At 38.6% G+C, this 20304-nt stretch overlaps 1 protein-coding gene across 1 annotated transcript in view; it reads left to right on the top strand.

Moving 5' to 3' along the window:
- Nucleotides 1-20304, top strand: part of HYDIN (HYDIN axonemal central pair apparatus protein) — a 302917-nt gene that overhangs the window by 61518 nt on the left and 221095 nt on the right. The window contains 3 exon segments of the mRNA XM_054710866.1: nt 1484-1583; nt 10876-10994; nt 15622-15845. Of these exon segments, the coding sequence (XP_054566841.1) occupies nt 1484-1583; nt 10876-10994; nt 15622-15845 (443 nt within the window).

The raw sequence follows: 20304 nt of genomic DNA, 5'->3' as shown, positions 1-20304 counted from the left end.
ACTTCTGGGGATTAGGTCCTGGCATAGAACAGGGCCCACCCTCACGGAGCCTTCATTCCAGCGACCTGATCTGGGAGACCAGAGCTCCCAAGACCCCGTGACACGCAGCCCTCACTGCTACTTTTTGGAGGCTCTGTGCCCTTTTAGCATTCTGGGGATTCTGCCCGAGAAGCACATTGATCAGACTGCTACCTTCATAAATAAACTCAAATTGGCTCTAGTTTTCTATCACCCCATTGGGTATCTGCCCCTTAGACTATTTTGTTCTCTGCTTGATTCTTTATTCTAGCACTGTGCTCATTTCTAATCAGACTGGAAATGGAATATGCATTGGGGACTGTCTGAAACGGGAGCCTAATTATTTATCATGTTGTCTTCCCTCTGTTCCTTTTTAGACTCCACCACCTACATAGATTTTTGGATGTGTTTATCACATATGCCCTACTTGGCTCTCTTTACAAAAACCCTAGAAAAAACACTCACTTTTCTACCCTCATTTTTCCAATACTTTCATCTTACTGGTAGTCTTTCCAAGTGGCCATATAAATAACATCAATTATACTTTAAACAGCTATTTACTGAGCTCTTACTATGTACTGAGCATGGAGCAAAGCTTTTGACCTGTATGACCTTGTCTGATTTTAGGAAACGATTTGAGGCAGGTGATACTAGCATCCTCTTTTATAGCCCTAGAAGTTAATGAAGTGGTCCCAGATTACATGGTTGGTACAAAACATTTTTCAAAGATCACCTTTTAAAAATTCTCCAGGAAATTCTGATGTATGGTATGTGTATTATAAAATTTAAAACTTGGTCTCCTTATTATGAGTTTGAGTGGTTTGAATTGAAATGAGGAATATCACACTGGACCAGAACCAGGGTTTGCTCTGGCCTTTGTTGTGCCTTGGGCCATTGCTATGTTTTCCCAGAATAAGAGTATTTCCTTACGTTGTCACTCAAAAGTTAGAAATGTGGTCCCTCTATCAAGTGTGTTAGGCACTTCTTTCTCTCTGGCCCATCTGGACCTTACTCATACAGGCACAGCACTTAGCATGTATATTACAGAATATTTGTATACATATTTATCATCCGTCCTACATGTGAGCTGCATGCAGTCCTGGACCACACCCTTCATCTCTGAAGCCCAGTGCTGGGCACACATTGGTGTACAATGAATCTTCATGGAATTCAAAAAAATTTTAAATTTCCTGAACATCCTACTTATAAACTAATATAACTATTAGTTATATAAACTTATTATATATTCATGAACTCACTGAAATTATTTTTAAAGCTTGTTTCCAACTTGTACCGCCTCTTAACAAGTAGCCTAAGTTAACTGTCTGTTGGGTAAAATATTGCTTCCTTCTATTTATTGTAAAAATATTTCCTTCCAATCCCCAGAGTTTTAACATAATAACATTTAGAAGCAGCACCTTCCCTTCATCATATTGTTTTTTAATGATTCTTGCATGTTTTTCAGGAAGGTGATGTCTGGCCCAACTCATCAGCTGAAATCACTGTGTACTTCAACCCTCTGGAAGCCAGGCTCTACCAGATGACTGTGTACTGTGACATTTCAGGTGAAGACTTCTTCTGTGTGGGAAAGGCAGGCTACCGAGTGCCCAGAGCCTACAGTGGGATGCCTGTGTGTGTGTGTGTGTGTGTGTGTGTGTGTGTGAGAGAGAGAGAGAGAGAGAGAGAGAGAGAGAGAGAGAGAGAGAGAGAGAGAGAGAGGAGCGGGGAGGGGCTATGGGCAGTGCATGATATCAGTAGAGGAATAATGGAATCAAACTATGCACTTATTCACTTCTTTCTAGAATAGACCAACCTCTGACATTATACTAGAATTGTGGTGTGGTGGGGGGGGTGGGATGGGAAATCATGGATCTGATTTTTAGAGCAGTAAGAACATTTCTTGAGACAGATTCTCACAAATTATTATTTTTTTGTTATTTTTGTAGTATTTGACTACTTTTTTTTTAAAATTTTTATAAAATAATGTATGGCAGGTGGGATGGCAAGGTAGTCTGGCAGTGGCCAGAGCCACAAGGAGGATGTGTATGTAGGGTGGCAACCTGATGATTTCCTGGAACTATATGTGTAGAGAGGAATTAAGCAAAAAAGTAAATATATTGAGGATACCAAGAGCCAGTATTACTCTTGGAGGAGGGAGGTACAAAATGGAAAGAAGGACTAAGGTGAGCTCTTTGGTATTGGAATAGAATTGGAGTTATCATTATGAACACAGATACAGAAATAAATATATACTGGGGTGGGTAGGTTTACGGCTCTGAGTACACAAGTTTATTCTTGTATTATTATTTATTAATTATTGAATTATTTTCCATACAAACACCTGTAAACCTACTTTTGCCCGTATGTCAGTATGTGCATGTATGTACACATGCGTATTTCCTAGCCATGTCCATTGAGAGGTCCTGGGAGAGACCCTAATAGCATTGAGCATACCTAGAACCCAAAGTTTGATTTCTAAATTCCCACTCTCACCTAAAAGAAATCTTAGAGAATTGACTGATTCTAGGACTGAAGCAGAGAAGGAACAAGATGAGCCTGGAACATCCTCTTGTGCTAGAAAGTAAGGGAATGCTCAAAGAATGACAGAGATGTGTCAGAATGACACAGAAAGCAGCAAGGGGACTTCCACTGACCAAAATTGGAACACGTTGAGAGTCAAAGTAAATAATGACACAAATAGATTATAATCCAGTGAATAATTAGGACTCTGTGAATCTACTCAGTAAGATTTACCATTTGGCAATCATAGTAATAACCAATTCAGGTAAGAGACATCAGTGGATCTTAAAATTAATGGATAAAAGTGGGATGTGGAATAGTAATTTACATAGCCTCAAAATATTCTCCTTCAAAATACTTATTAATTATAAAGAGAAGGAATTAACTTTATACTGAAGAAAGCTAGTGGATGTTATCTTAGTTAATACTAGCAGTAACAGAGGAAATTAACTTCTTGGACCACCGGCTAGAATGCAATGAGAACACAGCATCTGTTCAATGATATGACAGCCAAAATACCTACCTTGGGTCTAATTAATTATAAGGAAACATCACACTAACCCAAACTGAAGAACAAAACAAAATGACCAACATGGAATGAATGAAGCCTAGTATGATCTGGTCTTTCCTTGCCCATGACTGTGGGATTCTCAGGATAGCCTCAGGATAAATGCAAAATGGACTAGGAGTTTCTGTGTTGCCATAGTCTGTTTCTACACTTCAGACCAGCATGACCAATCCCAGACTCCTTAATGGATCTGAAGGAAATGTTGGTCCATCAGCTTAGACACAGGCTGGAACATGCCACAGCTGGCGGGATCTCCCTCCTCTCCATGGCTCCCCTGGGACGTACTTGGTCATATTCCAGGGGGGTTGGCTGCTCTCTAGGAGGTTCCTAAACATTGCATAATTAGTTGTATTTATCTATTGTTCCATTTGTAATTCTGAATTCTGCCACAAGTCACATTCTAGGTAAACTGAATAGAATAATTTTCCATCTGCACGGTATTCTTCTTTATTTTGCTAGTGGTATTTTGTAAAATATGTTTTTACAAAAAACATATTTTTGTAAAAACATATTATTACAAAGAAGGAAGAGAGGGGGGAGAGAAACATCAATCGGCTGCCTCTTATACACCTCCTACTGGAGTTGGAGCCTGCAATCTGGGCATGTGCCCTGACGGGGAATCGAACCGGTGACCTTTTGGAGCATGTGACAGTACTCAACCAACTGAGCAACACTGGCCAGGGCTATTAGTGGTATTTTAAAAGACATAATTGCTAGGGAAGGGTTTTGTTTAATAGTAATTCCATAGTATCTTCCCTGTAAATTCCGTGCAATTCTGTATGTCTTTTCAGGAGCTGGTAATGATTCCTTACCATTATCTTCAAAGGGTTGATCCAACCCTTTGGTTTTAGGTCACTAAGAAATACTTCTTAAGCAGATTGCAAAGCTCCTACCTTTGCTGTGTTTTATTTTGCTTTGCTTTCATTTTCCTATATGCTTTGAGAGATAGAAGCAAATACATATAGATTTGTTTCCCCTCACACCTTTTTTGCATAACTGATAGCATACTAATACTTTACATGATGGTTCTGACATTGCTTTTAAAATATTTCTTAAAGATTATTCTATAACATTAAATGTAAAAGTACCATTTTTTTTTTCATGGTTGCATATGAATACTTTTTATTTACATACCACAATTTAATTTTTAATCTTTTATGACTAAGAAATAGAACATAGATTCAGAAATGTATATAATACATGCTGTGGTGGTGCGGAGTGATGGCCCCCCAAGTGTGTCCATGGTCCCAGCACCTATGGCTATGATACTGAGGATATGTTACATCATATGGCAAAGGGGAATTAAGGCAGACAATGGGATTTAGGTTACTAATGGACTGACCTTAAGGTAGGAGATTGATTGTGTGGGTGGCTCAGTATAATCACAAGGGTCCTTAAACATCGAAGAGGAGGCAGAAGTTATCAGTCTCAGTGTCAGAGTGATGTGATATGAGGAAGATTCTTCCCGCCGTTTCTGGCTTTGAAGATGAGAAGGGCAAGGAATTCAGACAGCCTGTAGAACCTGGAAAAGGCAAGAAAATGGGCTTTCCTCTAAACTAGAACCAGCAGAAGGGAGCCCTGTCAACACCTTGATTTTAGCACAGTGCGACCCATCTTGGACTTTTGACCTTCAGAACTTTAAAAAAAATGTTTCCATGATAGTTGACATGCAGTATTATATGCAATATTATATTAGTTTCAGGTGTATATTAACACAGTGATTAGACATGACCTCCAGCACTTTTAAGATAAATTTGTATGTTAAGCTCCAAAATTTGTGGTAATTTGTTGTACAGCAATAGGGAATTAATACACATATATAAATTATAACATAATTATAAGGTAAACATTATGTAATCACCACCAAGATCAATAATAAAATATTTCCAGCCTCGAGAAGACCCCCGGGGGTGCTCCTTCCCAGTCACACTCCACTCACCCCAACCTCCCCTTGAGATGATCACCATTCTGTCTTTGATGATCATTATTCGTTGCTTTTATTTATAGTTTTTACCCCATGTATATACTCTGAAACAATGCAATTTAGTACTGCCTGTATTTGAAATGTACATCATTGACATCAATATGCACATCTCATCCATGGCGTTGCTTGTAGCTCTAATTGTATTTCAGTGTCATTGTTGCATAGTGTGCCATTATGCGAATGCCCGTTCAGAGACAGGAAGTAGCAGGGAAGGTCATCACTGGTCTTGAGGGAGGCCTCTCGGGATGCACGAAATTTAATCCATAATCCCCAACTGCAACCTTATTTCTTTCTAAAGCTTTTATATCTAGGCTCAATGAGTACAAAGATGTATAAAAGCATAGTTCCTACCTTCAGATACCATAGAAATGAGCAGGGGAAACTGACACACAAACCAACAGTTATATTGCAGTGCCCTACAGGGAATGAATGAACAATGGAAGAGGATGGTATAGGACACACAGCTCAGTCTTAGGGTTTTCAAGGAAGGCTCCCCAGAGAAAGTGACCCTTAAAGTATTTGTTAGCCAAGAAAATAAAGGGTGTCTATGGCTGGGCATGTCAGGCAGGGATATACTTAGTGAAAATACATAGAGAAACACGGTGAAAAATGGACATAACAAGAGCACGAAATGGCAAAGAATCATAAGTTCTTAGGGTGTGGCTGCCAGAGAGAGAGAGACATAGAGAGGTAGAGAGACTTGGGAGAGGGTGTTGGGGGCAGGGATTGAAGCTGGAGTAGTAGGTGGGATCTAGTTCATGGAAGGCTGCCCTTGAATGCCAGGCTCAGAGCCTTGGACTTCATCCTGGGTGCAGTGGGGAACCACTGAGGGGCTGGAAAGCAGGGGAGTGACCTGCCACGATCTGATTATGGCAAGTTTAACGTCATTAACATATTTTCAGTTAATCTGAAACAAATTTTTTCATGTAAAGATTTCAGATTTTCTTATAAGTAGTTAAACCTGTTAAATATTTATAAAGACTTGCTGATGGTTTGATCCAGGTCTTGAAACTGATCTTTCATCTGTCTTGACTTTCCAACGGAATGTGGAAATTCTGAGTTTAATCACAAAGATTACCTTTTAAAAAACTCAAAAGGAAACAGCATGTATTTGGTTTGGATCACCATATGGGAACCTCAAAGGAAGCAACACTTTCTGATTTTAAACTGTGAAATGTATTGTTAGATAACGTTAATGGGTGCTTCAGAGAAATGGTTCCAGATGTACCTGCTTCCTTTAAAGACCCAATTAAGATGAAACCTCATTGTCCATTTTTATTCTGTACATCATAAGAGAGAAATATCTAAGTTTTTGGCACAATTTAAGACTTTTGATTTTTATCCTAATTAAACTAAGGAATTGAGATTTAATTAGATTTAGGAAACAAAAAGTCAAATAACCCCAATCATTAAAAACAGTTTTGGGTTTTCAGAGTAATAAGTGAGTAATATTTAACGTATATATAGCTTTTCTTTCTCAAAACCCATCAGACTGCAACCTCTTAATAATATAAGGTTTCTTAGTCATATGAATAAGAAATTATTTTCTTGATCCACTAAATTATATTTTCAGTTTTAAAATATTTCAAACATAAAAATACAGTGAATAATATATAAATATCTATGTATATAGAACCCAGATTTAAGAAAACTTGAACAAATAGAAATGTATGCTCATGTTTTTGGTCAGGAAGAGCAGCATCATAACTAGGTTGATTCCAACCTTTTTATAGAGGAAATAAACAAACTAGGGTTGCCTAGAAAATTCAGAAAAACAAGAATAATGTGGGAAGACTAGCCCCACCATGTGTTAAAAGTTATTTAAAAAGCTATAACTATAAAAAAAGAATAAAAGAAAAAAAGGAAAAAGAAGAACACACACATGTACACAGATCCCATGTGGATGCCCAGTTGTTTTAGCTCTTTATACTGTACTAGAGGCCTGGTGCACAGATTCGTGGGGTCCCTGGTGCACCAGTGGGGTCCCTCGGCCTGGCCTGCGGGGATCGGGTCAAAACTGGCTCTCCAACATCCCCCGAGGGTTCCCGGATTGCGAGAGGGCACAGATCAGGCCAAGGGACCCCACCAGTGCACGATCAGAGCCGGGGAGGGACTGCAGGAGGGCACAAGGTTATGTTCGGCCCATCTCACCCAGTCCTGATGGGCTGGATCCCAGCAGCAAGCTAACCTACTGGTTGAAGCATCTGCCCCCTGGTGGTCAGTGCATGTCATAGTGAATGGTTGAGCATCCTTAGCATATCATTAGCGTATTACGCTTTGATTGGTTGTTCAGTTGTTCTGCTGTTGGTCTATTTGCATATTACCCTTTTATTATATAGGATAGTTCATCTTTCCTTACTGATATTCAATGCCTGCTCCATCGTAAATCAAGTTTATATTTATATGTGCATTTATTCTTTGTTCTGTATTCTATTTCCTTAGTCATCTTTGCATTTTCTGCCCCAATACTACATTATCTTAATTATAATAGCTTTATAATAGATTTTAATTTATGAAAGGCCAAGTCCCCTCAATTTATTCTTCTTTAAGAATGTCTTGGTTTTTATTGGCCCTTTGTTTTCCTTTTAATTTTGTAATCAACCCATTAAATTCTACCTGCTGGCATTTTGTTTATTAAAGCATTAAAATTGTAGATATAGATCAATTGGAGAAAATTTGACAACTTTATGATGTTGAGTCAGTTTTCCCTTTCAATAACATAGCCTAGTCCTCCATTTATTTAAATCTTTATTAATATTTTTCAATAAAGTTTTACATTTTGCTCATTGAAGATCTCATATCTTGTTAAATTTATTTCTTGGTACTTTATATTTCTGTTGCTGTTGTCAATAGTATCTTGAAAATTAATTTTTCTGATTGTTGCTGGGTATAGAAATGCAGTTGACTTTTGTATATTGATTTCATAACCATCAATTTTACTCTAATTAATTTTAAAAGATTATTTCTAGATTCATTAGGATTTTCCAGCAGACAGTCCTAAAATATGTGAATAATGACAGTTTGTTCTTCCTATTTATATCCCCCTTTTTTCTTGTCTTATTGCACAGGAATAGAGCTCAAGTATAATATTGGACATCTAAGATATCTTAGATGGCAAGTTTTTGAAAGCCCATGGTTACATTTCCTGGTACTTAATGCAGTCAATCTGTTGCATTCGGGATTTTCAGAGCAGTTAAAGGGGTTCAGTAGCACATTTCTCTACTTCTTATGTGTTAAAACAAGGTAATGTAATCATAGGTGAGAAACTGCCTTAGTTTAACATTTTGTTCTTCTAATAAGGAATTTGTCCTTTTATATTACTAGTTCCTTCAGGCTTGTCCCTCTTGCTGCTTTTTGCCAAGACAAGAAAAGTCCCTGCTTCAAAGATCTTATGGAAAAGTAGCATTTGAAACGTAACCCTAAAATTTAGGCTAATTCTTCTAAATCAAGCCTGGGTATTACTCGTATTCCCACTCCACCTGGGGTGAGGGAAAGGGCTAGCTACACATAAGACAAATTCCTTTGAAGTAATTAATAGCTCTCAAAGAAACATTGGCTCAGTGCTTTATTGCAACACATCTCCTTTTTTTTTTTTTAATTTATGTATTAAGGAAGGCAGTCAAGGTAACAGATGGGGAAAGCTTCAAGCCTGACAGTTATAAATAGTCTTGCAGTTTATTCCACAATATATTTGCAATTCCCTTTCTTTGCCATTCTGAAATTTGGATCTCTGTCAAAATATTTTTCTCTTGACCAAGGAGTACAAATCATTGCCAATAGATTAAAATACTAAAATAATAATGGAGTAGGGCTCTCTGAAAATTTTACTTACGTTGCCAACAGTAATATACCTGGTCTTTAGAGAAACCTCTTTTCCAGGGATCAGATGGATTGCGGAACCCTTTGAAGAAATCAGCTGTCCCAGAATTGCTTTTGTTTCTTATAATCAAAGTAACACTTGCCTAATGACCACTGCATTGCCAAACACTAGAGGAACACAGAGATAAGTATTCTTGTCTTTAAAAGGACAGTCATGGAGAGAAAGCATTGAAGAGACACAGAAGCTAAATAGCAACAGAAGGCAGTGGAACATCAAATGTCACAAGGCATTATAACGATGATAATAAATTAGAAATATCATTTGGCTGTTCGAAGTGTATTGTTGTAATACTTACAATTATATCTAAAAGAGCATCAGAAGTATTTTGAATATGCAAAACATTATACACAAAGCAAAGATATAATTTTCCTTACGTAACTGGCATTTAAGTGGTGCAAATTTAAGGAAAGCCTGTCAAACTATCAAAAATTTTTTAAAATGGTGATATACCCATTATGAGGGAGGATGTGGAGAGACAGGAAACATTAAATACTGTTGTTTGTGTGTGAAGTAGTGCAGTCATTCTGGAGGGCAATAAACCCGTAGCTGATAGTATGTCAAATGCGCATCTCTTTGTCCTGACCATTCTGTTTCCAGTAACAGTGGGCTCAGTAATTTGGATGAACAACTCTCTCTCTCTCAGAACAACTAGGAGAGCAAGGCGAAGTGTTTTCTAAAACCAGTTTTAAAGGTAAAACAGCGCTGCTGGAACAGTGAAGAATTATGGGGCCAACATCCAGGAGAAGAACCAAGACAGTTAGATTTTGGGGGGAGGAATGACTCTTTATTCTTAGCAACACTGACTTTCTGGTAGATGCAGCAGAGAGGCTGAAAAGTTAATCTGATTTAGGGGAGAGCACCAGGAGTTAATGGGATGCCCCAGGAGAAAGGGCCCTAGTAATCCCCCAGGCCTCAGGGTGGGACCCTCACTTACATGAACAGTATTTAAATATGATTCCTTGTGGAAGGATTGGCACCAAAAGCCTAACAACAGTTATCTTTGGGTGGTGGAATTATGACAGAATTTCTACTTTTTTGATAATATTTTTATAATAATCATGTATTATCAAGTGGGGATTTTTCCATTTTTTAAAAAGAAAACAAAACAAATCAGTACTTTAAAGGTTTGTGCTCTGTGTTGACCCTGGGTCCATTGTGGAGGTGTAATAAGGGATACTGTTTAGTGGACTCCATTACCTGTCTATGAAAGAAACTGCAAAGTAAGGTCGGATTCCTAATACACTGGCTCTTCCTAAATTTAGGGAAGATCAATGTGGACAAGGTCCCTTGGAGCTGCATGGTGACTCACTTTATGGGGAGCATCGGTCAGGGATCACTCTTAGAGAAATTACTTTCCTTTATAAGAAACTTAAGGATAGCCCTGGCTTTTGTGGCTCAATTGGTTGGAGCGTCATCTGGTGCACTGAAAGGTCACAGGTTCGATTCCCATTCAGGGCACATACCCAGGTTGCTGGTTTGATCTCAGGTCAGGGTGCATACAGGAGGCAACCCATCCATGTTTCTCATATCAATATTTCTCTCTCCCTTTCCTCCTCTCTAAAAAAAAAACAAAACAACAACAAAAAAACCAGCGAAAACATATCCTTGGGTGAGGATTAAAAAAAAAAGAAATTAAGGATACAGTTAAGATTGGGTTAAATTTTTTGTTTTTTTTTTCCCTGCTAAAATGTCCATCTAAATTGCAATATAAGCTGGTCCCTAAAGGTAAGAAACTAACAGTATTCCTGTTTCTAAAAAATAAACTAAATCTTCAGCCTTGGTTAAATTGCAGGTCCCTCAGTCCAGCATAGGGGGTTGGTGCAATAATCTTGGGTGCTCACATTGGTAATGAGTTGTGGATAATAAAGCATCATTTGGGTAATCGAGTTTTAATTGTTTATATAGGTCGAGAGATCCGTCTGCCCCTCCGAATCAAAGGGCAAGGAATGGGACCAAAGATTCACTTCAACTTTGAATTGCTGGATATTGGAAAAGTTTTTGTTGGATCTGTACATTGTTATGAGGTAAACACTAGAATTGTTCACTGAGAGTCAAATAGTACTTGGCTCGCTTTGTTTTGTTTGTGTTTGTGCCAATGGAAAATTTGCACAGTCACGTCCACTCGCCATTACTCATCCTTATGCAGACCCCAGAGCGATCTCTTTCTCCTCTTTCCTAGCCTTGTTGAGTGGAACAACTTTTTCCATTCTCTTCCCACCCCCTCTCACTTTACTAAACACATCAAAGCCATAACTTAATTGGTTTTATCCTCATCATTTTGTAGATTATAAAGAGGAACTCCATAAATACATCTCCCCATCTGTTTAATGCTTGTTCTCTCACAACACAAATCCTACAGATCAGAGGATAGAGAACCTTCCACATTTTCCAGAATGTCCTAATGAGGATCGCTGTTTTCACACCTCAGACGTTTCTCTAAATACAGCCTCCAACCCATGATTTAGAAACCAATCATTGTGTTTTCTGGAAGAGACCTCCCTGCTTTGTCTTTCCAAATAAATAGAAAAATGATACTTTTCTTTTTTAAAGATGTACTCATGGGTTCTTAAGGATCAAAGTTAATTCAATGCCACCTCATGGTAAATTTTTATCTAGGACACGTTTTTACAGTATCAAACTATAACCATTGGAACTTTATTTTAGAAAGATTCCAAATTGTAAATGTTTGTATTTCTATAGAGGTAATAACAAAAGCAGTTATTATTTAATGAGTGCTTGAGGTTTAATTAGTGTGTCAGGTTCCATGTGTTATTATGTGTGCCTGTCAACATATAAGTGTATAATTTCTAATCCTTACAAAGCCATGAAAGGTAGGATTTATTGTACTTATTTTACAAAGAAGAAATAGGCAGATGGTGGTGAATTCTGTCTACAACATCACTCTTCCTGCGTGTGGAACACACATGCATCTTTAGTTCATTTAGTCCTCACAAACCCCCTATGGAGTAGCTACAATGACTATACCCATTTTATAGATGAGGAATCTGAGGCTCAGAGTTTTACTTGTTAAGGTAATTAATGTTAGATACTATAACAAGCAAATATAAAAATAGATATTCTCTCAAAATAGATAAAAGTCTATGTTGTTGCTTATATAAAGTCCCCAAAAGGTTGCTAACCAGCAGGTGACTATCCTCCAGCAGAGAATGAGGAGCCCAGACTCCTTCCCTCTCATGGCTCTGCCGTCTCATAGGCATCACACTGGCAGGAGAAAGAATATGTAGGTTTTCACATGAGGGATTTTTATTGGAGGTAGCACTGGAGACGGCACGTATCACTTTTGTTCATGTCCAGTTGGCTGGCCATAACTGCAAGGGGGGGCTGGGAAATGCAGTTTGGCTGTAAGCACCAGAATAAGAGGATATGGGTTCCATGAACAGCAAACCTGACTGCCACATTTGTTAAATAATTGGCAAGGTCACATAGCTTGTGAACGTTCGTAATCAGTGCGTTTTAGGGTCCTATACCCTGTGGGAAGAGAAGGCCTGCTGGCTTTTCTACCTCCACCTCTCACCAGATGCAAATCCAGCCAAGAGCCTACTTAGCTCTCAGCCCAGCCTAACCTCGCATGGGAGGGAAATGCCTGGCTGCTGTTGAGAGCTTTCTACAGCGTCATTCGTCCTCATGATTCACTTGAGTAATTATGGCCTAAATGCGATGATGTGCAAGGTAAACAGAGATGTTAATGTCATGATGAGATGGAGTACACATAAGAGCCCAATTTAAATAAAGAAATCAGTCACAGGACTGTCATAAAATGAAAAGTGGCACAACTACTACGTTGCATTGTCCTGTATTGCATTTTGAAAAAAAAAAATGGTCACTTAGGAATGAAAATTAAAATTAAAATGTGCAGTAGTTCTTACTAAATCGATATTCTGTTTGTAATTTATCCAGTGTGAATTTCCCTTACATCTTATAGTCTGTGTCTTACAGATGCCACATCAGAAAAGGACTTTTAGTTCTGATGCAAAATGCATAGGGTTTCCCTGAAGGTAATGATAATTTCTTGCAGATTTAACACAAATGTGCCTTAGGCCACCACTTCTCACCCTCCCGGATTTGAACAGTAATGTATACCGAAGCCAGGTAAATAAGTGTTAAATGAGGTGCAGCATCCGATTGGGCAGTTTTGAGAGCTGTGCCCTGGCAGAGAAGGGCATGGTAAGGTGCTTCTCATGAGAATATTTTGCACTCTCTGCATATTTAATGCTGATGCCTCATTGCATCTCTCTTTCAATTTATTACGTTACTTCCTCGAGACAAATTTGAATATCTGTTGCCCTTAGTCATTGCTGAGCTTAGCAGATCCATAAAGAATAAGCCAGAACCCCAAGAGTACACACTCTTCCCAGTGTAATTAGAAGGAAAACAAATGAAAGGGGAAGTTCTCTTATAAATTTTCTGTGCTCTGAGGAGTTGGACCGCATGGGTGGGAGCATCACCGGTAATCAAAAGGTCTCAGGACGGTGGCCCAAACAGATTGGTGGATTCTGTTCACGTAAGAAGTTGCTGCTTTGTCAGGGGAAGAGAATGACATGCACATTCTTGAAAACGGGGGAGCTGGCACCTTATAAAACATTGGTGTTAACCAAAAAGTAAAAAGACAATCCGTGCCTCTTCTCAGAGAGAAGAACAAGGGTCCTTCGAGTTACCACTAACACCTTCGACTTGCCTTTGAGTTACACTAGGGTGTGACAGTTTCCTTCAGCACAGGTACATTTCAAACCCATTCCGGTTAACAAGGGGCTATGAAGAGGAGTCACTGTCATTGAAGCGTTCTTTGCCAGGCACTGTTCTAAAGGGTACATAAATTAATAAACTTCATCTTCACAGCAATCTGAGAAGTTAGTAGTATTTACATCTTACAGATGGGGAAACGGGGGCATAGAGAAGCAGAGCATGCTTCCCAAGATCACACAGCTAGTAAGTCAGTGGCAGAGCTGAGATTTGAACCCAGGGATTTGGCTTCTGAGTCCCTGGTCATAATCACTTTTCTACATGGTCTCTTTCAAAGGAATGAAGGGTGAAGCATGATTCCTATGACCAGGGAACTTAAAACAGAGAGAGGGAGATGGGACATAAATGTAGAAAGATGAATAAAATATCAAGTAGCAATTAGTTGCGTGTCTGTTTTGGTACACTGTCTGTCTGCTCTTGGCAGAGTGGCTGTCTTCCTCTGCAAGAGCCCCTTGCTCTGTCCTAGCTCTTGGTTCCTTCTTCTCTGCTTCTCCTGAAGCAAACTGAGCGGGTGGACCCCCATATCCACCAGACCCCGTTCTCTTGGCTAACTGGCCCTCTTCGTCTATTACAACCACAAACACGGAGGCCAGGCACCGAGTATGTATTATCTCATTTATTATAAATATACTAGATCTCCTCTACCATACCTTCTCACAGCTTTGCCATCTCCATTCTCACTTTTCACCACTAATCTTCTCTAAACAGAATCTGGAATAGTCAACCACTATTTCATCTGCACCCACTCACCCCCCAAACATTTGGACTCTGGATTCTGCAATCATATTCCACTGGCATCCTCTCTTCTTCGAGGGCAGTGATGACCTCTAAGTAAAAATACACCATCTGTACCATTTCCTCAGAGCTTATTCTCCTTAACGTCCAGCAGCAACCCTTTCTGGAAATTCTCCTCCCTTGGCTTCTAGGTTCCTGGCATGGAATGTATGTCCCACATACCTTTCTGAATGGTTCTTCAGGATCTTCTGTGCTCTTTTCCCTCCAATGGCTTCAGTGTAGGTTGAGGGCCGTTCCTACATACACAGAGAGCATGTGTTGTTCACGCGTTCAGGTGTAAGCATTGGCAAGGAAGAGATTGTATCTTGGAAGCTCAGGATTGGAAGTGTGTGGCTGCAGTACAGGTTCATGGACAGGAATTGTGGGAGGGAGTAGGAGTGGTAGACGGAGCCAGCTGTGGAGGACTCTGATTGTCAAGCTTGAGATTTTGATACATACCTAGGGTGCATTCAAATATGGGTAATGACCTGGTTCCAGAACACTACTCTATAGAAAACGTTCCTGTAGTAAAACGATTGCTTGCATAGGCATATCCAATGGAGTTTGAGATGAAAATATCCCAATAGGGTGAAATCTAGTATCCTAAGGAAGAGAATCCTTGCAATCTGGAATCCACAATGAGGTCATATTTATATTTACCAAGCTACATTATAAACATAGGCTTAGGTAGTTCTTGCTCCTCTATTCTGACTTGCTTTTTATTTTCCAGTATGCCACTTACTCTCAGCCTCCTCGCTCATATGAGAGAAAAACCTATCTTCCCTTGGTTACTTTATAGAGAGTATCCAAAAATAGTATTTTAAGGCTCTTAAGTAGATGTGATTGTGATCAGTCTTTATCGCATGAGTATAATACATATGACTAACTCTTTTTTAAAGATGAGACGAAAACACAAAATTACTTTCTGGTTTGGGACTCTTATCTTCAAACATTCAAGAGAGAAGACTGTTCATTTCTCCCCTGGAGTTTTCCTTTGCTTCTAATTCCTGCCACTGTCTCTGCATTTTTATTAAATAATACAGCCATATGCTTACATGAAAATATATATGAGGCCCGTTGTCTACCTTTTCATTCTTGCCTTTTTTATTGGTATAGGCAATACTATCCAACAAAGGCAGCATCGATGCCCTCTTCAACGTGATCCCCCCGACTTCAGCTTTGGGGGCCTGCTTTGTTTTCAGCCCCAAGGAAGGCATCATCAAGCCAAGCGGGGTGCAGGCTATCCAGATTTCCTTCTGCTCTTCCATTCTGGGGCACTTCGAAGAAAAGTTCCTGGTCAGTGTCAATGGGTCACCTGAGCCTGTGAAGCTGACTATTAGGTAAGACCTATCTGTAACTAATGTGGTAACTGCTGAAGTTTTTACCTATTGCCTTCTTAAACTTCATAATTAGATCATCTTAGACATCAATAACTGTCTTTGTTGATAGGAATACATCAACGGAATGGGGTATTTTAACCCTTTGCACTCGCTTGCTTTTTTCTCGATTCCTTTATTCTACTCGGGATTTAATTTTTTAAATACCCCAGATTTTACCAAGCACGGCAGTAGAATAAAAAACTGGAGTTTCTTTTCATACAAACTTATTTATTTGGATTTTTTTATATTTCAAATTATTGATACATTCAAAGAGTATAAAAAGAGCTGCTACTGATGCTAACCGTGTCGAGTCACACTCGACATCCGAGTGCAAAAGGTTAAATTTCCACCCATGCTGCCCTACTAAACATGTGTAACTTAGTATTGCAACACGGATACAGATGCTACTTTGTTATCCAGCTAGTTTGTTCTGTAAGCTATAACCTTATAAAACAAGGACTTAATCCATTATTAAATAGTTTCTTGCTACTCTCTCTGTTTTAGGCTGTTTAGGGAAAATCATCTCTTTATTATCACAGTTTCACTGAGTCTTCATCTTCTGTTTTTATTTTAAGGACATTCTTTAAATGCTCTTATCTATAATGCCTACAGGTAGTAAAAGAGCCTACTTATAGTGTCTGTCAGTCAAGGCTCGACATTTGCAGCTTTTGTGCTCGCAGTCTTTTGATGGCTTCTCCAGCTGCTTGTGATAATTGAAAGTCATTAATAGCAGAGTTTGTCCTTGGGCTTCAAAAAGAAGTTCTCTGTGACCAACCCATTGGGAAGATCTATAACTTTGGTTTCCAGTGCTTAGAAAGATACTAGTTTCAGAACACATTGCAGATTCCATTTGGATTCCCAGTGTAACAGGTTGTTAATTACCATGGCGATCTCTCTCATTATGGTTACTGCTAGGAGGACCTCCCTCCATCTACAGCTGAGGTCTCCTTCAGGGTCTGAAGAGAACATAGAAAAGAGACAGACATATATGGCCTGAAGGATCCTAGGGGGAACTTATTGATTGTAGGATATCTACTAGAAATATAGACTCTCAAGATCAGCTCAAAAGTCATTACCATTACTTCTTACGTCACTTTTCCACCTAGGTATCCCTGTTATAGGGTGAATTGCATCTTCCCAAAATTCATATATTGAAGTCCTCCTACACAGTGACTGCACTAGATAATATTCATTTAATACAAAGGAAAACAATAATGGAGGAGTAGAGGAACAAAAAAGACATTAAAACATATAGAAGACAAATAGTAAAATGGAAGACACAAATCCTATCAGTAATTACATTAAATGCAAATATATTAAACACCTCAATTAAAAGGTAGAGATTAGCAGAATGGATTAAAAAAACCACAATATTAAACAATGAGTGGTTACCAAAGAGATCAAAGACGAAATAAAAACATCCTGGAAACAAACAACAATGAAAACACAACAATCCAAAATCTTTGGGACACAGTGAAAGCAGTCCTGAGAGGGAAGTTCATAGCATTACAGACCTACCTCAAAAAAACAAGAAAAACTGGTAATAAACCATCTAAATCTGCAACTTGAAGAATTAGAAAGAGAGCAACAAGAAAAGCCAAGAGTGGTCAGAAGGAAGGAAACAATAAAGATTGGAGTGGAAATAAATGACATAGAGATCAAAAAATAAAAATAAAAAAACAGTACAAAAGATCAATGAAACCAGAGCTGGTTCTTTGAAAGGATAAACAAGCTTGATGAACCTCTAGCCAGGCTCACCAAGAAGCAAAGAGAGAGGACCCAAATAAACAAAATCAGTTACGAAAAAGGCGAAATAACAACAGACCCCACAGAAATATGAAGAATTGTAAAAAAAAATACTATGAGCAACTCTATTCCAACAAACTGGTCAACCTAGCAGAAATGGACATATTCCTAGAAAAATGCAACCTTCCAAAACTCAACCAGGAGGAATAAAAAAAATCTGAATAGGCCGATATTTGTGGAGGAAATTGAAGCTGTAATAAAAAAACTTCCAACAAACAAAAGCCCTGGACCAGACAGCTTCACAGCAGAGTTTTATCAAACATTCAAAGAAGAAATAAAACCTATCTTCCTCAGACTATTCCAAAAAGTTCAAGAGGAAGGAACACTTCCAAGCTCTTTCTACAAAGCCAGCATTACCCTAATCCCAAAACCAGTTAAAGACAATACAAAGAAAGAGAATTACAGGCCAATATCCCTCATGAACATAGATGCCAAAATCCTCAACAAAATTCTAGCAAATCGAATCCAGCATTACATTAGAAAGATCATATACCATGATCAAGTGGGATTTATTCTGGGGATGCAAGGATGGTACAATATCAGCAAATCAATAAACGTGATACACCACATAAACAAACGGAGAGATAAAAACCATATAATCATATCCATTGATGCAGAAAAAGCATTTGACAAAATCCAACACCCTTTCTTGATAAAAACTCTCAGCAAGGTGGGAATAGAAGAATCATACCTCAACATAATAAAAGCCATATGTGACAAACCCACAGCCAACATCATACTCAATGGGCAAAAACTAAAACCATTTCCCCTAAGAACAGGAACAAGACAGGATGCCCACTCTCACCACCCTGTTCGACATAGTACTGGAAGTACTAGCCATTGTGATCAGACAAGAAGAAGAAATAAAAGGCATCCAAATTGGAAAAGAAAAAGTAAAACTGTCTTTATTCGCAGATGGCATGATGTTGTATATAGAAAACCCAAAAGACTCCATCAAAAAAGTACTAGACTTAATAAATGAATTCAGCAATGTAGCAGGATACAAAATTAACACCCGGAAGTCTATGGCATTTCTATACACAAATAATGAACTCACAGAAAGAGAAAATGAAAAAGCAATCCCAGTCCTAGCCGGTTTGGCTTGGTGAATAGAGCATCAGCCTCTGGACTGAAGGGTCCCAGGTTTGATTCCAGTCAAGGGCACATGCCCAGGGTTGCAGGCTCTATCCCCAGTGGGGGGCGTGCAGGATGCAGCCAATCAATGATTCTCTCTCATCATTGATGTTTCTATATCTCTCTCCCTCTTCCTTCCTCTCTGAAATCAATTTTAAAAAATATTTTAAAAAAGCAATTCCATTTACCATTGCAACAAAAAAAATTAAGATATGTAGGAATAAATTTAACCAAGGAGATAAAGGACCTGTACTCAGAAAATTTCAGGACACTGAAAAAACGAGACAGAAGAAGACATGAATAAATAGAAGAATATACCATGTTCATGGATTGGTAGAATCAACATCATTAAAATGTCATACTACCCAAAGCAATCTATAAATTCAATGCAATCCCCATTAAAATACCAATGGCATACTTCAAAGACCTAGAACAAATTCTCCAAAACTTCATCTGGAATAAAAAAAGACCCCGAATAGCTGCAGCAATCTTGAGAAAGAAGAACAATGTTGGAGGGATCACAATACCAGACATCAAGCTATACTACAAAGCCACTGTTCTCAAAACTGCCTGGTACTGGCACAAGAATAGACATATAGACCAGTGGAACAGAACAGAGAACCCAGAAATCAACACAAGCCATTATGCTCACTTAATATTTGACAAAGGAAGCAAGAGCATACAATGGAGTCAAGACAGTCTCTTCAATAAATGGTGTTGGGAAAAGTGGACAGATACTTGCAAAAAAAATGAAACTAGACCACCAACTTACACCAATACACAAAAGTAAACTCAAAATGGATAAAGGACTTAAATGTAAGATAGGAAACCATAAAAATCTTAGAAGAAGCCCTTGGCACCAAAATAGCAGACACTGGTCGTAGCAATATCTTTACCGATACAGTTCCTAGGGCAATGGAAACTAAAGAGAAAATAAACAAATGGGACTACATCAAAATAAAAAGCTTCTGCACAGCAAAAGAAACCATCAACAAAACAACAAGAAAGCCCACTGCATGGGAGAACATATTTGCCAATGTTATCTCCAGTAAGGGTCTAATCTCCAACATTTACAGGAAACTCATACAACTTAACAAAAGGAAGATAAATAATCCAATCAAAAAATGGGCAAAGGACCTAAATAGACACTTTTCGAAAGAGGACATCCAGAAAGCCAAGAAACATATGAAAACATGCTCAAAGTCACTAAATCATCCGAGAGATGCAAATCAAAACAACAATGAGGTACCATCTCACACCTGTCAGAATGGCCATCATCAATAAATCAACAAATGACAAGTGCTGGAGAGGATTCGGAGAAAAAGGAGCCCTCCTTCACTGCTGGTGGGAATGCAGACTGATGCAGCCACTGTGGAAAACAGTATGGAGTTTCCTCAAAAAATTAAAAATGGAACTGCCATTTGACCCAGTAATACCACTTCTAGGAATATATCCCAAGAAACCAGAAATACCAGTCAGA

Source organism: Eptesicus fuscus, chromosome 21 (genome assembly GCF_027574615.1).
Source record: "Eptesicus fuscus isolate TK198812 chromosome 21, DD_ASM_mEF_20220401, whole genome shotgun sequence".
Lineage (NCBI taxonomy): Eukaryota > Metazoa > Chordata > Mammalia > Chiroptera > Vespertilionidae > Eptesicus > Eptesicus fuscus.
The sequence above is the reverse complement of the archived record's forward strand: the minus strand, read 5'-3'. Positions and strand labels throughout refer to the sequence as shown.